The sequence below is a fragment of the Equus przewalskii genome, chromosome 11 (assembly GCF_037783145.1).
Source record: "Equus przewalskii isolate Varuska chromosome 11, EquPr2, whole genome shotgun sequence".
Lineage (NCBI taxonomy): Eukaryota > Metazoa > Chordata > Mammalia > Perissodactyla > Equidae > Equus > Equus przewalskii.
The window spans coordinates 26,565,455-26,584,858 of NC_091841.1; the positions used below are offsets into that span (position 1 = coordinate 26,565,455).

At 43.5% G+C, this 19,404-nt stretch overlaps 1 protein-coding gene across 5 annotated transcripts in view; it reads left to right on the forward strand.

The window, feature by feature from the left end:
• SPDYC (speedy/RINGO cell cycle regulator family member C) overlaps window positions 1-19,404 on the forward strand; it is a 46,960-nt gene that overhangs the window by 23,114 nt on the left and 4,442 nt on the right. Inside the window, exon 1 of one of the 5 annotated variants that reach the window (XM_070564261.1) lies at window positions 19,058-19,298. The exons of the other annotated variants lie outside the window; for them this stretch is intronic. Coding sequence (XP_070420362.1) covers window positions 19,157-19,298 — 142 coding nt within the window. The 5' untranslated portion in view covers window positions 19,058-19,156. Of the gene's footprint in view, window positions 1-19,057; window positions 19,299-19,404 lie in introns of those variants that run through there. 5 annotated transcript variants of the gene reach the window in all.

The following is a 19,404-nucleotide window of genomic DNA, read 5'->3' on the forward strand; positions in this document are numbered from 1 at the left end:
CATTTCTTCCAGGCTTTCAAATTTACTTGTATTTAAGTCTGCAAAATAATCTCATAATTTTTAAATTCTTTTTTGAAGATTATTTGTTTTTAATGTTGGAGAGGGTGTGGAGAAAAGGGAACCCTCGTCCACTGCTGGTGGGAATGCAGACTGGCACAGCCACTGTGGAAAACAGTACGGAGATTCCTCAAAAAAACAAAAAATAGAAATACCATATGACCCAGCTATCCCACTACTGGGTATTTATCCAAAGAACTTGAAATTAGCAATTCCAAGAGACCCATGCGCCCCTATGTTCACTGCAGCACTATTCACAATAGCCAAGACATAGAAGCAATCCAAACGCCCATTGAGCAATGATTGGATACAGAAGATGTGGCATATATATACAATGGAATACTATTCAGCCATAAAAAAGACAAAATCATCCCATTTGTAACAACGTGGATGGACCTGGAGGATATTATATTAAATGAGATAAGCCGGATTGAGAAAGACAAACACCATATGACTTCACTCACATGTGGAAGATATACAAACACATGGACAAAGAGAACAGTTCCGTGGTTACCAGGGGGAGGGGGCTGGGGGGTGGGCATGGGCGGTGAAGAGGGGCACCTGTATGGTGACGGACAAGAAATAATATACAACTGAAACTTCACAACGATGTAAAATATTATGAACTCAATTTAAAGAATTGTTTTTAGAAATTGTGGTAAACTATAAATAACATAAAATTTAGTATTTTAACCATTTGTAAATGTACAATTCAGTGCATTTTGGATTCACATCGTGCAACCTTCACCATCTATCCACAGAACTTTTTTCCTCTTGCAAAACTGAAACTCTGTATCCATTAAACAATAACTTCCTATTTCTGGCAACGGCTGTTCTACTTTCTGTCTCGATGATTGTGACTACTTCTCATATGTTTAAAAAACATCTTTATTGAGGGGCCGGCCCTGTGGCCGAGTGGTTAAGTTCATGCACTCCACTTCGGTGGCCCAGGGTTTTTTCCAGTTCAGATCCTGGGTGTGGACGTGGCACCACTCGTCAGGCCACGCTGAGGCGGCGTCCCACATGCCACAGCTAGAAGCACCCACAACTAGAATACACAGCTATGTACTGGGGGACTTTGGGGAGAAGAAAGAAAAAAATGAAAAAAGTCTTCATTGAGATATAATTCATATACCATATAATTCACTCATGTAAAGCGTGCAATTCTCTGGTTTTTAGTATATTCACGAAGTTGTGCAACCATCACCACAATCTAATTTCTGAACATTTTCATCCCCCCAAAAACAAACCCTGTGTCCATTAGCAGTCACTCCCCACCCCCTGTGCCACCAGCCCCGTGCAACCACTAATCTACTTTCAGTCTCTATAGTTTTGCCTATTCTGGACATTTCACATAAATAAAGTCATACAATACGTGGTTCTTTGTGACTGTCTTCTTTCGTTTAGAAGAATATTTTCAAGGTTCGTTTAGCTCGGAGCGTGCATGAGTACTGCATTTCTTCACGGCTGAATAATATTCCATTGTATGACTATACCGTATTTTGTTTATCCATTCATCAGTGATGGGCATTTGGTTTGTTTCCACCTTCTGGCTATCGGGAATAATGCTGCTCTGAACATCATGGACAAGTTTCTGTGTGAACACGTTTTCAGTTCTCTTGGGTAGATACCTAGAAGCGATATTACCGAGTTATACAGTAACAATACAATTAACTTTTTGAGGAATTGCCAAACTCTTTCCCAAAGCAGCTGCACCACTTTGCATTCCCAGCAGCAATGCACGTGGGTCCCCATTTCTCCACACCCTCACCAACACCTGTTATTGTCTGTCTGTCTTGTTCTAACCATCCTAGTGGGTGTGAAGTGGTATCTCATTATGGTTTTCTTTTTTCCTTTTCTTTTTGCATTTTCTTAATGACTAATGACTTTGAACATCTCTTCCTGTGCTTTTGGCTGTTTGTATAGTTTCTTTGGAGAAATGTCTATTCAGAATTTATCCCCATTTGTAAAATAGGGCTGTTGACCTCAGAGTCCTTTAAATATTCCAGATACAAGTCCGTTATCAGATATATTCTGAGGTTGTCTTTTCACTTTCTTGATGGTATCCTTTGCAGCAAAAAGCTTTTAATTTTTTTTTTTTTTATTTGAGGAAGATTAGCCCTGAGCTAACATCTGCTGCCAATACTCCTCTTTTTGCTGAGGAAGGTTGGCCCTGAGCTAACATCCATGCCCATCTTCCTCTACCACAGCATGGCTTGATGAGTGGTGCCATGTCCGCACCTGGGATCGGAAGCAGCGAAACCCGGGCCTGCGAAGCAGAACGCATGCACTTAACCGCTGCACCACCAGGCCGGCCCCACTTCTAATTTTTATGTAATCCAATTTACCTATTTTTTCTTTTGTGCTTTTGGTGTCAAATTTAAGAAACTATTGCCCAACTCAAGGTTGTAAAGATTTGCACTCATTTTTTCTCTAAGAATATTATCGTTTTAGCCCTTACCTATTAGATCTATGATCTATTTGGGGTTTATTTCGTGTATGGTGTGACGTAGGTGTCCAACTTCATTCTTTTGCATGTTAATAGTCAGCTGTCCTAACACTATTTGTTGAAAAGACAATTCCTTCCCTGTAGAAAGGTCTTGGCACCCTTGTAGAAAATAAATTGGCCAGAAATGTATGGGTTTATTTCTGGATCTCAATTCTCTTCTGTTGATCTGTTTGTCCATCCTAATGCCAGTCCCACACCGTCTTGATTATTGTCGTTTGGGAGGAAGTTTTGAAATTGAGACATATGATGAATCCTCCAACTTCTCTCTCTCTCTCTTTTTCAAGATTGTTTTAACTATTTTGAGTCTCTTGCATTTCCACGTGAATTTTAGGATCACCTTGTCAGTTTCTGAAACAAAGGCAGTTGAGATTTTGATAGGATTGCGTTGTATCTGAAAATCAATTTAGAGATTATTGCCATTTAACAATATTAAGTCTCTCAATCCATAAATATGAGATGTCTTGCTATTTATTTAGATTTTTAATTTCCTTCAACGCTGTTTCCTAGTTTTCAGTGTACACATTTTGCACTTCTTTTGTTAAATTTATTTATAAATATTTTAGGTTTTTGATGCCATTATAAGTGGAATTGTGTTCTTAATTTCATTTTTGCAATGTTTATTGCCAGTATATAGAAATACAATTGATTTTAAGTATTGCTCTTATATCCTGCAAATGACAAAATAACTCATTTTTTAGCTTTAATAGTTGTTGTTTTTTTTTTTAATGGATTCCTTAGGATTGTCTATATACAAGATCCTGTCATCTGCAAATAGAGTTTTACTTCTTTCTTTCCCATCTGGATATCTTTTATTTCCTTTTCTTGCCTAATTGCTCTGGTAGAACATTTAATACAATATTGAATAAAAGTTGTGAGAACAGACATTTTTGTTTTGTTCCTGATCTTAAGGGAAAGCATCCAGATTTTCACCACTAAGTATACTATTAGCTGTGGGCTTTTCATAAACGTCCTGTATCTGGTTGAGAAAGTTCGCTTCTCTTCCTAGTTTGTTGGGTGTTTTTATCACAAAGAGTGTTGAATTTTGTCAGTTTTTTTTCTGTGTCCATGAGACGATCCTGGGTTTTTTCCCTTTGTTTTTATTAATGTGGTGTATTAAATTGATTGGTTTTTAATGTCAAACTTGTGTTCCTAGGATAAACCCCTCTTGTATAATCCTTTTCACGTACTGCTGAATTCCGTTTGTGAGCGTTTTGCTGAGGATTTTGTTGCTCTGTTCCTAAAAGGGTAATCTTGGCCTTGTCGAACGAGTTGGATAGTATTCCCTCAGCTCTATTTTTGGAATGTTTGTGAAAGTTTGGTATTCATTCTTCTTCAACTGTTTGGTAGAAGTCGTATGGACCTCGGCTATTCTTTGTCGGATTTTTAAAAACAATTAATAGACTTTTTTGGGTACAGTTTTATTTATTTTTAATTTTTTTGTTTGAGGAAGATTAGCCCTGAGCTAACTGCTGCCAATCCTCCTCTTTTTGCTGAGGAATCCTGGCCCTGAGCTAACATCCGTGCCCATCTTCCTCTACTTTATTTGTGGGACGCCTGCGACAGCATAGCTTGCCAAGTGGTGCCATGTCCACACCCGGGATCAGAACCAGCGAACCCCGGGCCACCGAGAAGCGGAACGTGCAAACTTAACTGCTGCGCCACGGGGCCGGCCTCGGTACAGTTTTAGATTAACAGAATAATTGAGCAAATCGTACAAGAGTTCCACTCCCACACCTCTACCCCCTGCTCACGGTTTTCCTCTATTATCAACATCTTACGTTGGTGTGCTACATTTGTTACAACTGATGAACCAATATTGACTCTGCCTCTCCCTGAACCCCTGGCAACCACTGATGCTCTTATTATCTCTATAGTTTTGCCTTTTCTAAAATGTCATATAGTTGGAATCGTAGAGCGTGTAGGCTTTTCAGACTGGCTTCCTACTCTTAGAATATGCATTTAAGGTTCCTTCATGTCTTTTCATGGCTTGATAGCTGTATTAGTCAGAGTTCTCCAGAAAAACAGAACCAATAAGACGTGGATAGATAGATAGATAGATAGATAGATAGATAGATAGATAGATAGATATAATGAGATTTATTTTAAGGAGTTGGCACACGGGCTTATGGAGGCTGGCAAGTTCAAAATCTGCAGGGTGGGCTGGCAGCCTGGAGACCAGGGAAGAGCTAACTCTGCAGGTCGAGCGTGAAGGCCATCTGCTGGCAGAATTCTGCTTGCGGAAGCTTCAGTCTTTTGTTCTATTCAGACCTTCAACCCATTAGATGAGGCCCACCCACATTATGGAGAGCAATCTGCTTTACCCAAAGTCCACCAATTTATTTATTTATTTGGTGAGGAAGATTGCTGCTGAGCTAACATCTGTGCCCATCTTCCTCTACTTTGTATGTGGGATGCTGCCACAGCATGGCTTGATGAGCAGTGTGTAGGTCCACACCTGGGATCCGAAACTGTGAACCCTGTTGCCGCCAAAGTGGAGTGTGCAAACTTAACCACTATGCCACCAGGCTGGCCCCACAGGTCCACCAATTTAAATGTTAATCTCATCCAAAACTGCCCTCAAAGAAACATCCAGAACAATGTTTACCGCATATCTGGTCACGATGGCCCAGCCAAAATGACACATAAAATTAACCATCACGATAGCTCATTTCTTTTTTTCCCAAAAATTGGCACCTAAGCTAATATCTGTTGACAATATTCTTCTTTTTTTTCTTCTTCTTCTCCCCAAAGCCCCCCAGTACATAGTTGTATATTCTAGTTGTAGGTCCTTCTGGCTCTGCTATGTGGGACGCCACCTCAGCATGGCTTGATGAGTGGTGCTAGGTCCATGCCCAGAATCTGAACCAGTGAAACCCTGGGCCACCAAAGCAGAGTGCGCAAAGTTAACCACTTGGCCATGGGGCCGGCCCCTTATTTCTTTTTATCACTGAGTAATATTCTGTTTTATGGATATACCACAGCTTTGTTTATCCATTCACCTATTGAAGGACGTCTTGGTTGCTTTTTTGGCAATTATGAATGAAGCTGATATAAATATTTGTGTGGTTTTTGTGTGGATGTAAGTTTTCAACTCTTTTGGTAAATACTAAGGAGCACAATTCTAGATTGTATAGTAAGAGTAAGTTTAGTTTTATAAGAAACTGCCAAACTGTCTTTCACAGTGGCCGTACCATTTTGCACTCCCTCCTGCAATGAGCGAGAGCTCCTTTGCTCCACATCCTTGTCATCATTTGGTGGTGTCCATGTTCTGGATTTTGGCCATTCTAACAGCTGTGTAGCAGTATCTCATTGTTTTAATGTGCATTTCTTTGATGACACATGATGTGGAGCATCTTTTCATATCCTCATTCGCCATCTGTAGATCTTCCTTCCTGGGATGTCTGTTAAGGTCTTTGGCCCATTTTTTAATTGTTTTTTGTTGTTGTTTTCTTATTGTTGAGTTTTAAGACTTCTTTATATATTCTGGATAACAGTCCTTTATCAGATGTGTTTTTTGCAAATATTTTCTCCCAGTCTGTGGCTTGTCCTCTCATTTTCTTGACATTGTCTTTTGCAGAGCAGAAGTTTTTCATTTTAATTAAGTGCAGATTATCAATTCTTTCTTTCATGGATCATGCCCTTGTTGTGGTATTTAAAAAGTGGTGGCCTTACAGCTTAAACTAATACAATGTTTTATGTTAATTATATATCAATAAAAGTGGAAGAAAAAAGTCATAGGCAAACCCAAGGTCATCCAGATTTTCTCTAATGTTATCTTCTAGGAAGTTTACAGTTTTGTGTTTTACATTTAGGTCTATGATCCATTTTCAGTTAATTTTCTGTGAAGAGTATAATGTCTGTGTCTAGATTCTTTTTTTTTTTTTTTTTTGGCATGTGGCTGTCCAGTTGTTCCATCACGATTTATTGAAAAGACTGTCTTTTCTCCACTGTATTGCCTTTGTTCTTTTGTCAAGGGTCAGTTGACTGTATTTATGGGGGTCTATTTCTGGGCTCCCTATTCTGTTTCATTGACCTATTTGTCTATTTTTTTTGCCAGTACTGTTCTGTCTTGATTACTATAGCTTCTTAGTGAGTCTTGAAATCAGGCCGTGTCATCCTCCAACTTTGTTCTTGTCCTTCAACATTATATTGGCTATTCTGGATCTTTGGCATCTCCATATAAACTTTAGAATCAGCTTGTTGATATCTACAAAATAACTTGCTGGGATTTTGAATGGAATTGCACTGAATCTATAGATGAAGTTGAGGAAGAAGTGATGTCTTGGCAATATCGAGTCTTCCTATCCATGGCATCTCTCTCCATTTATGTAGCTCCTTAATTTCTTTCATCAGAGTTTCATACTTTACCTCATGTAGATTTTGTATCTACTGTGTTAGATTTATACCTAAGTATTCATTTTGGGGGATGCTAATGTAAACGGTTTTGTGTTTTTAATTTCAAATTCCACTTGTTCATTGCAGATATATGGAAAACCAATTGACTTTTGTATATTCACCTTGTACCTTACAACCTTGCTATAATCACTTATTAGTTCCAGGATTTTTTTGTCAGTTCTTTCAGATTTTCTACATAGATGATCATATCATCCGTGAACAAAGACGGTTTTATTTCTTCCTTCCCAATCTGTATCCTTTTTATTTCCTTTTCTTGTCTTATTGCATTAGCAGGACTTCCAGTATGGTGGTGAAAGGCAGTGGTGAGAAGGGACATCCTAGCCTTGTTCCTGATTATAGTGGGAAAGCTTTGAATTTCTCCCCATTAGATATGATGTTAGCTAGGTTTTTTGTAGATATTCTTTATCAAGTTGAGGAAGTTTCCTTCTATTCCTAGTTTATGGAGAGTTTTTATCATGAATGGGTGTTGGATTTTGTCAAATGCTTTCTCTACATCTGTGATATTTATTTATTTACTTATTATTTTTTTAAGGTTTTATTTTTCCTTTTTCTCCCCAAAGCCCCCCCGGTACATAGTTGTGTATTTTTAGTTGTGGGTCCTTCTAGTTGTGGCACGTGGGATGCCACCTCAGCATGGCTTGATGAGTGGCACCATGTCCATGCCCAGGATTTGAACCAGCAAAACCCTGGGCCACTGAAGCAGAGTGCGTGAACTTAACCACTTGGCCATGGGGGCGGCCCCTGTGATATTTATTTTTAAGCCTTTCTCCCAGGAGTTGCCCAAGTCAGGGGAGCCTGCTGTTCAGCTAGTGTTTGGCCAGAGTTTGTGTTTAGCCCGTGTCATGAGGCTTCTGCCCTGTGTTGATGGGTCTGTGTGTGGCTTGGGGAAAGTTTTCAGATCTGCCCATGTCCTTCTCTGATTGCCCCTGAGTGGGTGCATCCTTGTACAAGAGCACAGCCTTGCCAACCCCCGGGGTGGACTGTGATCCATGGAAGGCTCTTTTGGGCTATCTCTTTCTCTGATTCTCTCTCTGAAACTTCTGGTTATCCTGCCATTTTATTTATTGCTATTAGTATCAAGGAGCAATGAATACCCTCTTAATTGCTCTCCCCCAAGATCTCCACTGCGCTCAATAATGCTCACAGACATTGTTCCAAATAAAGTTAGCTCCTTCAGGCAGAGCTATGGAGCTCTTCATCCTTAGGGCCTGCCTTCCCACCTGGGCAGAAGCTCCGCCCCACCCTATAGAAACTGGAGGTAGGGAAAGCAACCAATCACCCATGAGTAACACCCCTGCTCTACAAGCTGGTGGGGGGTAGCAGCCCCTGGTCTTCTTGACTTTTCCTTTCTGGCATAGAATCTCTGTCCTGCGGAAGAGCTGGTGTGTGAGCCATGAGGATCCAGTATTTTAGCCTGTCATGCCTGGAGTAGGGCTTCTTCCTTACAAGTGTGGGTAGCGTGGGGGAAAGGTGACTAGTGTCTTTGCTGCACCTGCCTGGAACAGAGCTTCCAGGATGAGGGGATGAGAAACAGTGACAGCCTGCCCCTGCTCGTGTGAAACCTTAGCTCTCCACTGGAAAACAGGGATTGGTGTGGGGGAGGGGGCCCCCTGCTTTCTTGGCACACAGCCTGGAGTACAGAGCTTGGGGTGGAGCGTCTATCAGATGGAAGGGGGAACAGGAGGGAGGAGAAAGGAGTTGAGGCTCAAATGCCACAGACTCTCCCTGTTCTTACGCAGATTTCCTTGAGTGAATGCTTCTGCATGTGCTGAATATGCCTGTAGAATAATTTCCAGACTTTAAATAATTGGGTTTTGAAAAACAATTTTTGGGGGCCGGTTTGGTGGCCCAGCGGTTAAGTTCATATGTTCTGCTTCTTGCAGCCCGGGGTTTGCTGGTTAGGATCCTGGGTGCGGACATGGCACCGCTTGGCAAAAGGCCATGCTGTGGTAGGCGTCCCACATATCAAGTAGAGGAAGATGGGCACAGATGTTAGCTCAGGGCCAGTCTTCTTCAGCAAAAATAAGAGGATTGGCAGTAGATGTTAGCTTAGGGCTAATCTTCCTCAAAAAAAAAAAGAGGGGGGGAAGGAATCAGAGACAGATTAAGAAAAAAAAGAAATTTTTTTTTCCAGTTAAATGCTTATTTTGTCAGGGAGCGGGTCTACTGAGCTCCTCACTCTGCCATTCTGAAAATCAATCTTAAGATTAAGAAGAATTTCTTGTTCCAATGGTTATTTTCCTCTTGCCATTTCTCATTTGTTATATTTGTGCTTTCCTCCTTTTTTCTCGAACAAGTTAGCTAGTGGTTTGTGAATTTTTCCAAAAATCCAGGTCTAACTTCTCCTCTTTACTGCATTAATCTCTGCTTTTAGCTTTATTCCTTCTCTCTTTGTACTTTCTTCTGGTTCACCTTGTTCTTTTTCTAGTTTTCTTTGAGCTGGGACTTAAATTCAGTTATTTTTATTCTTTTATTTTTAATGATAAAAGTGTTTAGTGCTATGAATTGTCCTCTGATTGTTGCTTTAAATGTACCTCATAGAATCTGACATGTAGTATTTTCATTATTTTTTTTTTCAGAAATTTTGTGTTCCAGTTTGGTTTTTGTCTTTGTTAATAATTTCTCATTTGATTACATTGTGCTCAGAGAATATCGTGTATAATATTTCTACTTTATTGAACTTACTGACCATTTCTTTGTGACCTAATATATGTTTACTTTTTTGTGGATATTTTGTTCCTTTGGATTGATAGTTGTTTCCTCTGGGGAAATTTAACTAAGTTGATGTGTTTTGGATTTTGTTTTCTGATTCTTTGTTTTTTAATAATCACTCCATATGGATCCATTAATCTTTTTCTTGTTCACTTTTGTGGTATTGGGATGTATTACAAGATTCTTGTTCAAGGGCACACTCTTATGTCAATATAGCAAAGTCCAGATAGTTTAGTGGATTTTTATTTGGGTTTTTTTTTTTGGTTGGAGGAAGGGGTCTGTGTCCTCCGATTTCCTTGTTTCTTTTTTGTCTTGCAAGATCCTAAATTTTTCCCTTTTGCTTTTTTCCCCCTTCATCACTCAACTGGCAGGACACCTCTGGCTCATGTTGGCCTTTTTCTCCCTCTCCCAGAATATACGCATTTTAAAGAGTGACCCTTCAAATCCCAGGTACTTCCAAGTTCCTTCGCTGTAGTCTAAGCTCTGAGCTCCCTGGGCATTTTTCCAGTATTTTCAGACTGCGGAAGCACTAGGTGTTTCAGATGGAAGTTCTAGATCAACCTTGGGCCCAGTTGCCAACTCCCCTCTTCCCTCTTTCACGGTCTTTGGAGCACAAAACCTCAAGCACTGTAGGGCGAGACGGGAGCGAAGGTCTGAGAAGCAATTTGGTGCGTTTTTTTAATTTACTGTTATTCTGAAGTTTGCACAGTCTCTACTTTCAAGTTATGCTGGGCCTGTGGTTTCAGCAGAGTTGTTTCCCATTCTTGTTCTGATTTGCTTTGGGAGGAAACCTTGGGAGATGGGCAACTAGGCGGCCGCGATGGCCCTTGGTACCGGAAGTCCCTCTGCTCTTCCTTCAAGTTTTTAAGATGGAGCTTAGCTCATTAGCTTGCACCCTTTCTTACCTTTAACACATGAATTTGAGGTCATAAATTCCTCTCTAAAAATTATTAGCTGTGTTCCCAACTTTGACAAACAATATTTTGATTCTGATTGCAATCTAAAACAACACAAATCTATAATCAATTTTCTAATTTGCGTTATGGTTTTTTACCTTGGCCCAGAAATTTCATAAAATGTTTCTTAATTTCAAAATACATAGGATTTTTTTCTATTTATCTGTTCATAGGCAATGTTTAAGTTAATTGTGTTATGGTAAAAAACAAAACAGACTAAATGATTTTAATTTTGAAATTAGTTGTGTTGACTTATGGTGTAGAATTTGATGAATTTATTGGAAATTTTATTTTTTCTGAGGAAGATTAGCCCTGAGCTAACTACTGCCAAATCCTCCTCTTTTTGCTGAGGAAGACTGGCCCTGAGCTAACATCCGTACCCATCTTCCTCTACTTTATACGTGGGACGCCTGCCACAGCATGGCTTGACAAGCGGTGCCATGTCCGCACCCAGGATCCAAACAGCGAACCTGGGGTCGCAGAGAAGCGGAACGTGCGAACTTAACCGCTGCACCACCAGGCCGGCCCCATATTGGAAAATGTTTTGCATGTGCTATTCTGCATTTGTTGGGTGGAGCGCCCTGTATTTGTCCACTAGGTCAAATTTGTTAACTATATTCTTTGTATCTTTTATGTTCTTATTAATTTTTTTGCCTGCACGTGCCATCAAATCTACAAATACAATTGTGATTTGTCTGTTTTTCCTTGTGGTTTGATCCATTTATATATATTTACATATTTACATATCTTTATTGCTTATTGACTTTATTTTTCAGAGTAAATAAATATAAAATTGCTGTATAGTTTAAAGATCACTATGTAAGCACCCTCTTTCTCTCTAGTGATGCTTGTAGCCTGAAATTTATTTTTTCTAGTACTAATATGGCTATTCTGTCTTTCTTTTAGTATTTGCCTGACATTTTTTCCTATCCTTGTACTTCCAAACTTTTTACATCCTTTTGTTTTACATGTATCTTTTATAAATAGCATGCAGTGCTAATACCATTTTATAAATAGTATATTAGTCCGCATAGTATAAATTATGCTGTGATAAATGTGATAAGCGGAATAATGACCTCCCAAAGATGCCCACATCCCAATTCCTAGGACCTGGGAACATATTATCTCACCACATGGCAAAAGGGACTTTGCAGCTGTGACTAAATTAAGCATCTTGAGATGGGGAGATTATCCTGGATCATGCCGGTGGGCCCGATGTAATCTTACAGGTCTGTGAACATGGAAGAGGGGTCAGAGTCAGTGATCGAAGACACTATGCTGCTGGCTTTGAAGGTGGAGGTAGGCGGCCGTGAGCCAAGGAATGCAGGTGCCTCCACATGGAATGAAACCTTGGTGGCACCTTGATTTTAGCAGAATGAGACCCATTTTGGATTTCTGACCTCTAGAACTGTAAGACAATAGATTTGCATTATTTTAAGCTGCTAAATTTGTGGTAATTTGTTATAGCAACAAATAGAGATCCAATACCACCATAAACAACTCCCAACTCTCAGGGGCTTTCAAAAACAAAAGTTTATTTCTTGTTCACATTAGATGCCCTTTACAGTTTGGCTCTGGGTCTGCTCCCTGTCTTCTTTATTCCAGACCCCAGACTAGAGAGGCTGCCCTTACCTGGGACACACCAGGCCCAGGGCAGATGGAAGAGCAAGGGCAGAACCCCATCGGAGCTCACGAAGCTTCTGTTCAGATGTGGCATAAACCATTTCTGCTCAAATTCCATTGACTGAAGCAACCACATGGGTAAACGTAACATGGGGTAGGGAGTAGACCCGTCCCAGAAGGAAGGATGCCTTGTCCTAGTGGGAAGGGCCAGCATGTACAAAGGGCCTGGGGCAAGGGACAGGCAGTGTTGACAGAACTGAAAGAAGCTGGTCTAGTTGGAGGGTGGTGATGGAGGGGTGGGGCCAGGGATGTGGTTGGAGAGAACAAGGGCAGATGGTGCGGGGCCTGGTCAGCCACTTATCCATCCAACACATGAGCGACATTACATTACTGCTCACACAGAAGGCTCTGAGTCAGGGCTGGGGGTTTGGGGACAGACCAGTCTGACGAGGCCCCTGTTCTGAAGGCACTGACCTAGGGGGAAGAATGCAGGAGAAGTAAGTCAACAAGGAAGCAAGATGATTGCAGACAGGGATCAAATAAGTACCACAGTGAAGGAGTCTGTATTTTATCAAAAGGACTATTTTTAAAAGATCATGGCAGCTCTAGAGAGGGCCACGAGCCCAGGAAGTCAGGAGACAGTTTAGGGGCCATCAAGACAGACAGGCAGCAGATAATGCTGCCTTGGCCTGGGGAGGAGGCAGTGGCAAGAGAGGTAGGCATGCATTAGGGAGATATCTTTGAGCTAGAATCCACAAGATTTAGTGATGAATTGGATGCTGGGGGTGAGAAAGAAGGTAGAAATACTTCTGAGTACTCATCCAAGATAACCTGCCCAGCAAGGGGAAAGAGCAAGCAGCATAACAGAATCTCACCTAAAAGCAGACCTATGCAGGCTTCCATTTACATAAAGTTTAAAACCAGGCCCGGTGGCATAATGGTTAGGTTTGTGCGCTCCGCTTCAGTGGCCCCAGGTTAGCGGGTTCGGATCCTGCGTGCGGACCTATGTACTGCTCATCAGGCCATGCTGTGGCAGCGTCCCACATACAAAATGGAGGAAGATTGCCACAGATGTTACCTGAGGGCCAATCTTCCTCACCAAAAACAAAAAAACAAAAAAAAAACCAACCAGGCAACACTAACCTATGATGATAGAGTCCAGCACAGTGATTAACTTTGGGTGGAGAAGGCATGAGGGCCGCTGGTAATGTGCTGTTTCTCGACCTGGCTGCTGGCTACACGAGTGTGTTCTGAAAATTCATCCAGCTACTCATTTCTTATCTGTGCACTTTTCTGTAATGGTTGCTGTGCTGCAATAAAAAGTTTACTTAAGGGGCCTGCCCGGTGGTGCAGCAGTTCGCACATTCCGCTTCCGTGGCCTGGGGTTCGCCGGTTCAGATCCCGGGTGTGGACATGGCACCGCTTGGCAAGCCATGCTGTGGCAGGCATCCCACATATAAAGTAGAGGAAGATGGGCAGAGATGTTAGCTCAGGGTCAGTCTTCCTCAGCAAAACGAGGAGGATTGGCAGCAGATGTTAGCTCAGGGCTAATCTTCCTCCAAAAAAAAAAAAAAATTTACTTAAAAACAATGATTCCCAGTTTTTCGTTGCTGCTATTTTTGAGCAACCCTTGGTCAGTAGATGGGGAAACTGAGGAAGGAACAGGTTCATGGGGCCGATAATGATGTGCCTGGAGAAAACAAGTGGAGATGTCCCAGAGGCAGCCGGAGGTCCAAGAGTGGACCTGGAGCATCAGGGCTCGGACAAACCTTGGGAGCCTCTGGAGGGATATAAAGCCAGTGAAATACACAAGGCAACACAATGAGCAAATCACAGAGCATGTGCAGAGGAAGGGGCCCGGAACAGGCCTGGAAGGTTGGCTGCCCTCAGCCTCCTGGATCCGTGTTCTATGGCAATCTTCTGGCCATGCCCACTCAGGGGTCATCGCCACCTTTTCCATCCTCCCATCTCCCGCCCACCCCCCGGCCCTAGCATGGCCTCATATACATGCAGCCAGGGCAGCTTGGAAGCCCCAAGCCTCTGGTTCCTTCTACAGTGGCCTGCCCTTGGCTGCCTCTCTCTGCCCTCTGGATTTTGTCCACTCTCTGGGGTTTCTTAAGGCCTCCAGGGATGGGAGAATCCCTGCCTTTGAAATCCTTCCCATAATGCATGAAAAAAAATTTAATAATTGCACATCATCAAACTGCAGGGCTTGCTCTGTGAAAGACAACATTAAGAGAGTGAAAAGATGAGCTATCATTTGGGAGAAAATGTTTGCAAATGACATACCTGACAAAGGCTTGTATCTCGAATATATAAAGAACCCTCTAAACTCAACAGTAAGAAAACCAACAGTCCGCTTAACAAATAGGCAACAGACTTGGAACCGACACTTCATCGGAGAAGACGCATGGATGGAAAATGCACGTGTCCCAGTACCACCAGCTGGAGGCTTAAAACAACAGGAAGTTATCATCTCTCACGGTGGTGGAGGCCGGAAGTCCAAAGTCAAGGTGTCCGCGGGCCGTGCTCTCTCTGGCCATCCTTGGTGTCCTCGGCTTGCAGCTGCATCACTCCAATCTCTGCCTCGGTTGTCACAGGCTGTCTTCCCTCTGTGTCTAAGTCTTCACCTGCCTTCTCCTTTCTGTGATTCTGTCTCTGTCTCCTCTCTTCTTCTAAGGACACGAGTCTTACTGGATTAGGCCCCACCCTAATCAAGGATGATCTCATCTTAACTTGATTGCATCTGCAAAGACCCTATTTCCAAATAGCACCACATTCACGGGTCACGGCGGGGGGCGGGGGGGGGGGAGTGACTTCAATATCTTTTTGGGGGAAAGAATTCAACCCACACAGAAAATAAGCAGGTGGAAAGATGCTCAATATCATTAGCTATTAGGGAAGGCAAATTAAAGCCACTATGACTATTACAATGACTAAAATAAATACCAACAATACCAAAACAGCCACTCTGAAGAACGGTTTGGCGGTCTCTTATAAAGTTCAACATATATTTACCATAGGACCCCTCCTAGGTATTTCCTCTAGAGAAATAAAAACTCATGTCCCTGTAAAAACCTGTACACAGATGTTCAGAGCAGCTTTACTTGTAACAGCCCATACTGGAAACAACCCATTCTGCACCATGGAATACTACTTGGTAACAAAAAGGAATGAACTGTCGATACATGCAACAACCTGGATGGATCTCAAGGGCATTATGTTGAATGAAAAAGCCAATCTCAGAAGGTCACATACTGTATGATTCCATTTATATAATATTCTTTTTTTTTTTTACTGAGGAAGATTCACCCTGAGCTAACATCTAAACCAATCTTCTGTGCTAACATTCCTCTATTTTGTATGTGGGTTGCCACCACAGCATGGCTGCTGACGAGTGGTGTAGTTCCACACCTGGGAACCTAACCCGGGCTGCTGAAGCGGAGCGTGCTGAACGTAACCACTAGGCCACAGGGCTGGCCCGATATATAATATTCTTAATGTGACAAAATTACAGAGATGGAGAACAGATTAACGGTTGCCAGAGGCAGGGGTGGGGAGGCAGTTATGACGACCCTAAAGGGATGATGTGAGGTCCTTTGGGGTGATGGAACAGTTCTGTATCCTGACTGAGGTGGTAGATACACCAATCTATGCATACGATAAAAGTTCTAGAACTAGACACACACAAAAATTTAAAAAGCAAGAGCTTGTAAAAACTGATGAAATCTGAATGAGGTCTATAGTTTTGCTGTGCCAGTGTCAATTTCCTGATTCTAACTGTACGATGATTATGTAAGATGTCGCCATTGGGGAAAGCTGGGTGAAGAGGACATGAAAACTTTCCATACTGTTTCAGCAACAGAAACTCGGTGATTCAAAAAGACTCACAGAGGCCAGGAGAGATCCAGAGACCTAAAGAGACCTGGACACTAGGGAAACCAAGAGATTCAGAGATGCACATAGAGACTCAGAGACTGAGAGAGATCCAGAGAGACAGAGAGAGCCAAGAAGACCTAGAGACCCCAAGAGACCCACAAACCCAGAGAGGCCAAAAGATTTGGAGATATCAGAGATCTGCAGACCCAAAGAGATCCAGAGAGACCCACAGACACTGAGGAACACAGAGAGACTAAGAGACTCTGAGACACAGTGATACCAAGAGACCCACAGATACCCAGAAACTCATAGTTTGAGAGACTCAGAGAGACTGAGAGTTCAGAGAGACCCAGAAACCCAGAGAGACAGAGAGACACAGAAAAGGAGGGGCAACCCCCAGGAGTGAAAACACGCTGGCAGCCAGGGTCAGAGCCTGAGGTTGGGAGCAAAGCAGAGATGGGTGCTGGATGTCCAACCAGTGAAGAGCAGTTGTGTCACAGGAAGGAGCCTGCATCTGGGGTCTGGGGACCTGGGCTCCAGACCTGGCTCTGTGCTCACGCCTCACCTGGCCCAGCCCACATTTTGTTCATCTTTCACTCAAATATCAGGAGGTGGGGTCCTTGAGCCTCAGTTTCCCATCTGAAAAATGGCCAGGAGAACCACGAAACCTACGTCACAGGGCCAAATGCACATTGTGTTGGTCATACCACTTTGAGCCCACTTCTGTTGTCATCAGCGGTGGGACTTTGAGTATAAGTGATTCAACTTCTTTCTGGGCCTCCATTTCTCTTAAATACGTATTTAAAAAGTCTCCTGGACTACCTCACACTCATTAGGATGGCTACTATCAACAAAACAGAAAATAACAAGTGTTGGCAAGAATGTGGAGAAATCAGAACTCTTGTGCACAGTTTGTGGGGATGTAAAATGGTGCAACCGCTGTGGAAAACGGCTTGACATTTCCTCAAAAAATTAAAAATAGAATTACCCTATGATCTAGCAATTCCACTTCTGAGTATATACCCCAAAGAATTGAAAGCAGAGTCTCGAGATATTTGTAACCCACGTTCATAGCGTTATTCAAAATAGCCAAGATATGGAAACAACTTAAGTGTCCATCAATGGAGGAATGGATAAGCAAAATGTGATATATACATAGAATGTATGCTACATACATAGAATGTACATAGAACGTATAGCCTTAAAAAGGAGGGCAATCCTGACATATGCTACAGCATGGACGAAGCTTAGGGATATTATGCTAAGTGAAATAAGCCAGTCACAAAAAGACAAATACTGTACAATTCCACTTATATGAGGTACCTAGAGGAGTTGAATTTGTAGAGATAGAAAGTAGAAGGGTGGTTGCCAGGGGCTGGGGGAGGGGAGGGGGGAGTTAGTGTTTAATGGCTATAGAGGTGAAGTTTTGCAAGATGAAGAGTTCTGGAGATGGATGGTGGTGATGGCTGCACAACAATATGAATTAAGGTAGTAAATTTTATGTTATGTGTATTTTACCACAATAAAAAAATATTAAGGAAAAAAGTCACCTGTCAAATGTGGAAAGTCGTGCAGGTGCTGACTGTCCCATAGGATTTGTGGAGAGAGTAAATGAGCCAGTGAAGACCAAAAGACTGATGGTCTGCTGGGTCGGTGGGGGAAGCTTGGTGATCCTGGGCAAAGACACCCACCTTGGAGCCACTGGCCCGGCTCTCCCTAACCCAAAGGATCTTGGGAAGCGGATGTGGCCTCTGGGAATTCTCGCGCCAGGACAATCTCCTCTCTGGCTCTCAGGTTTGGGGATTCCTAGATCTGAAACAAACACGGACACATCCAGCGACCCTGCCCAAGCAAGGCATAACCAGGGAATTATAACTTACCCATCAGCCACCCGCCGCAGCCCAGGCCTCATTTCCAGGCTACGTATCTGTAAAGAGGCGGGCAGGGCGCCCTCCCACCTTTCAGGCCCTGGGGTCCAGCTGGCCTGCCTTCACCCCTCTTGTAGGTGAGAAAGCTCCGGAGAAGCTTTTACCTTGGGGAGCCGCAGCTGGGACGCGAGCGGTGGAGACTGGGCTTACTGAGAGTAGAAGTGGGCGGTGATGGCGAAAAGCTCCATCCCCTCCCCAGGAAGGGATCTGATTGGTGGAGGGCCATGGGGCGGGGCAGCGCGGGAGCTATATAAAGGCTCTCACTCTGGGCTTCCTTCATGCTGTGGGTAATCCATGAGCTCAGGTAAGGCTTCTCGGGGGAGGAGGCTGGGCTGCTTTACGAGGCCCCCAGGTTGGCCACGGGGTGGTGGACGGCAGCTTCTCCTGAGCCCCTTAGTTGGCGTCTCTCTCTCCTTGGCTTGAAATGTCTGAGGTGGCCCCACCTCACCTTTTTCTAAACCCAAGTATTTGTCTAATATCATTCCTTTCTGTGGGCCTCAGTTTCCCCTCCGTGAAGTAAGAGGTTGGTGGTCCTTTCATGGCTCCCGCTTTGGTGCAGGTTGAGGGGGTGGTTGTGAGTTGGGGGACAGAGGAGCAATTAAACTTCAGCTTTGGGGGTCAGACAGGCTCCACCTTCAAGTCGCGGTAAGACCTCCGTGCTTGAGTTTGCAAAATGGGTCTTAAGTTATACCCACCTCCCGGGATGAGAGAAGATATGCCCTTAAAGCATTTAGCGCAGCTCCAGGCCCTTAGGAAGCGCTCAGTGGTGTCAGTTGCTGCTATTCTTACTTTCTGGCCTTGCCTGCGGTGCCAGGAGGAGGGTGGGGGTGCTGCAGCCTCCAAAAACTCTCCCTCCTTTCTGGCCTCCCCACCCCACACGAATCCGAGTTTCCTTCTGTTCCCAGCCCCCACGTCTCCACACCCATCCCTCCACCTTCAGGAAGTCCTCTATCAGGCCAGCCCTACAAATCCCCTTGACTTGTTGGGGGCAAGGAGGTAGGTGCTGAGTCTTGGGGCTCCTGCCTTTACAGGTCACCTTGCCCCACCCCACCCCTCCCACCCCTACCCCCTATGAGATGAGTGACACCCAAGACCCTGCCGCTGTCCCTGCCATTGCCACCCAGGTGAAGCTGGGGGGCTGGAGCCGTCAAGGCGTGGGCAGTGGGTCTCTCCGTTCCCGCCAGCACCAGGAGCTCCAGGCCTTCCTCAGCCTTCTGGGTGAGTCCACTAGGGGGCTGGGACGGGCGGGGCTGTGGGGACCAAGCATGAAACAGATGTGAAACATGCACTGTGCAAGCGTCTGAGTCTCGGTCTCTTCCCTTCT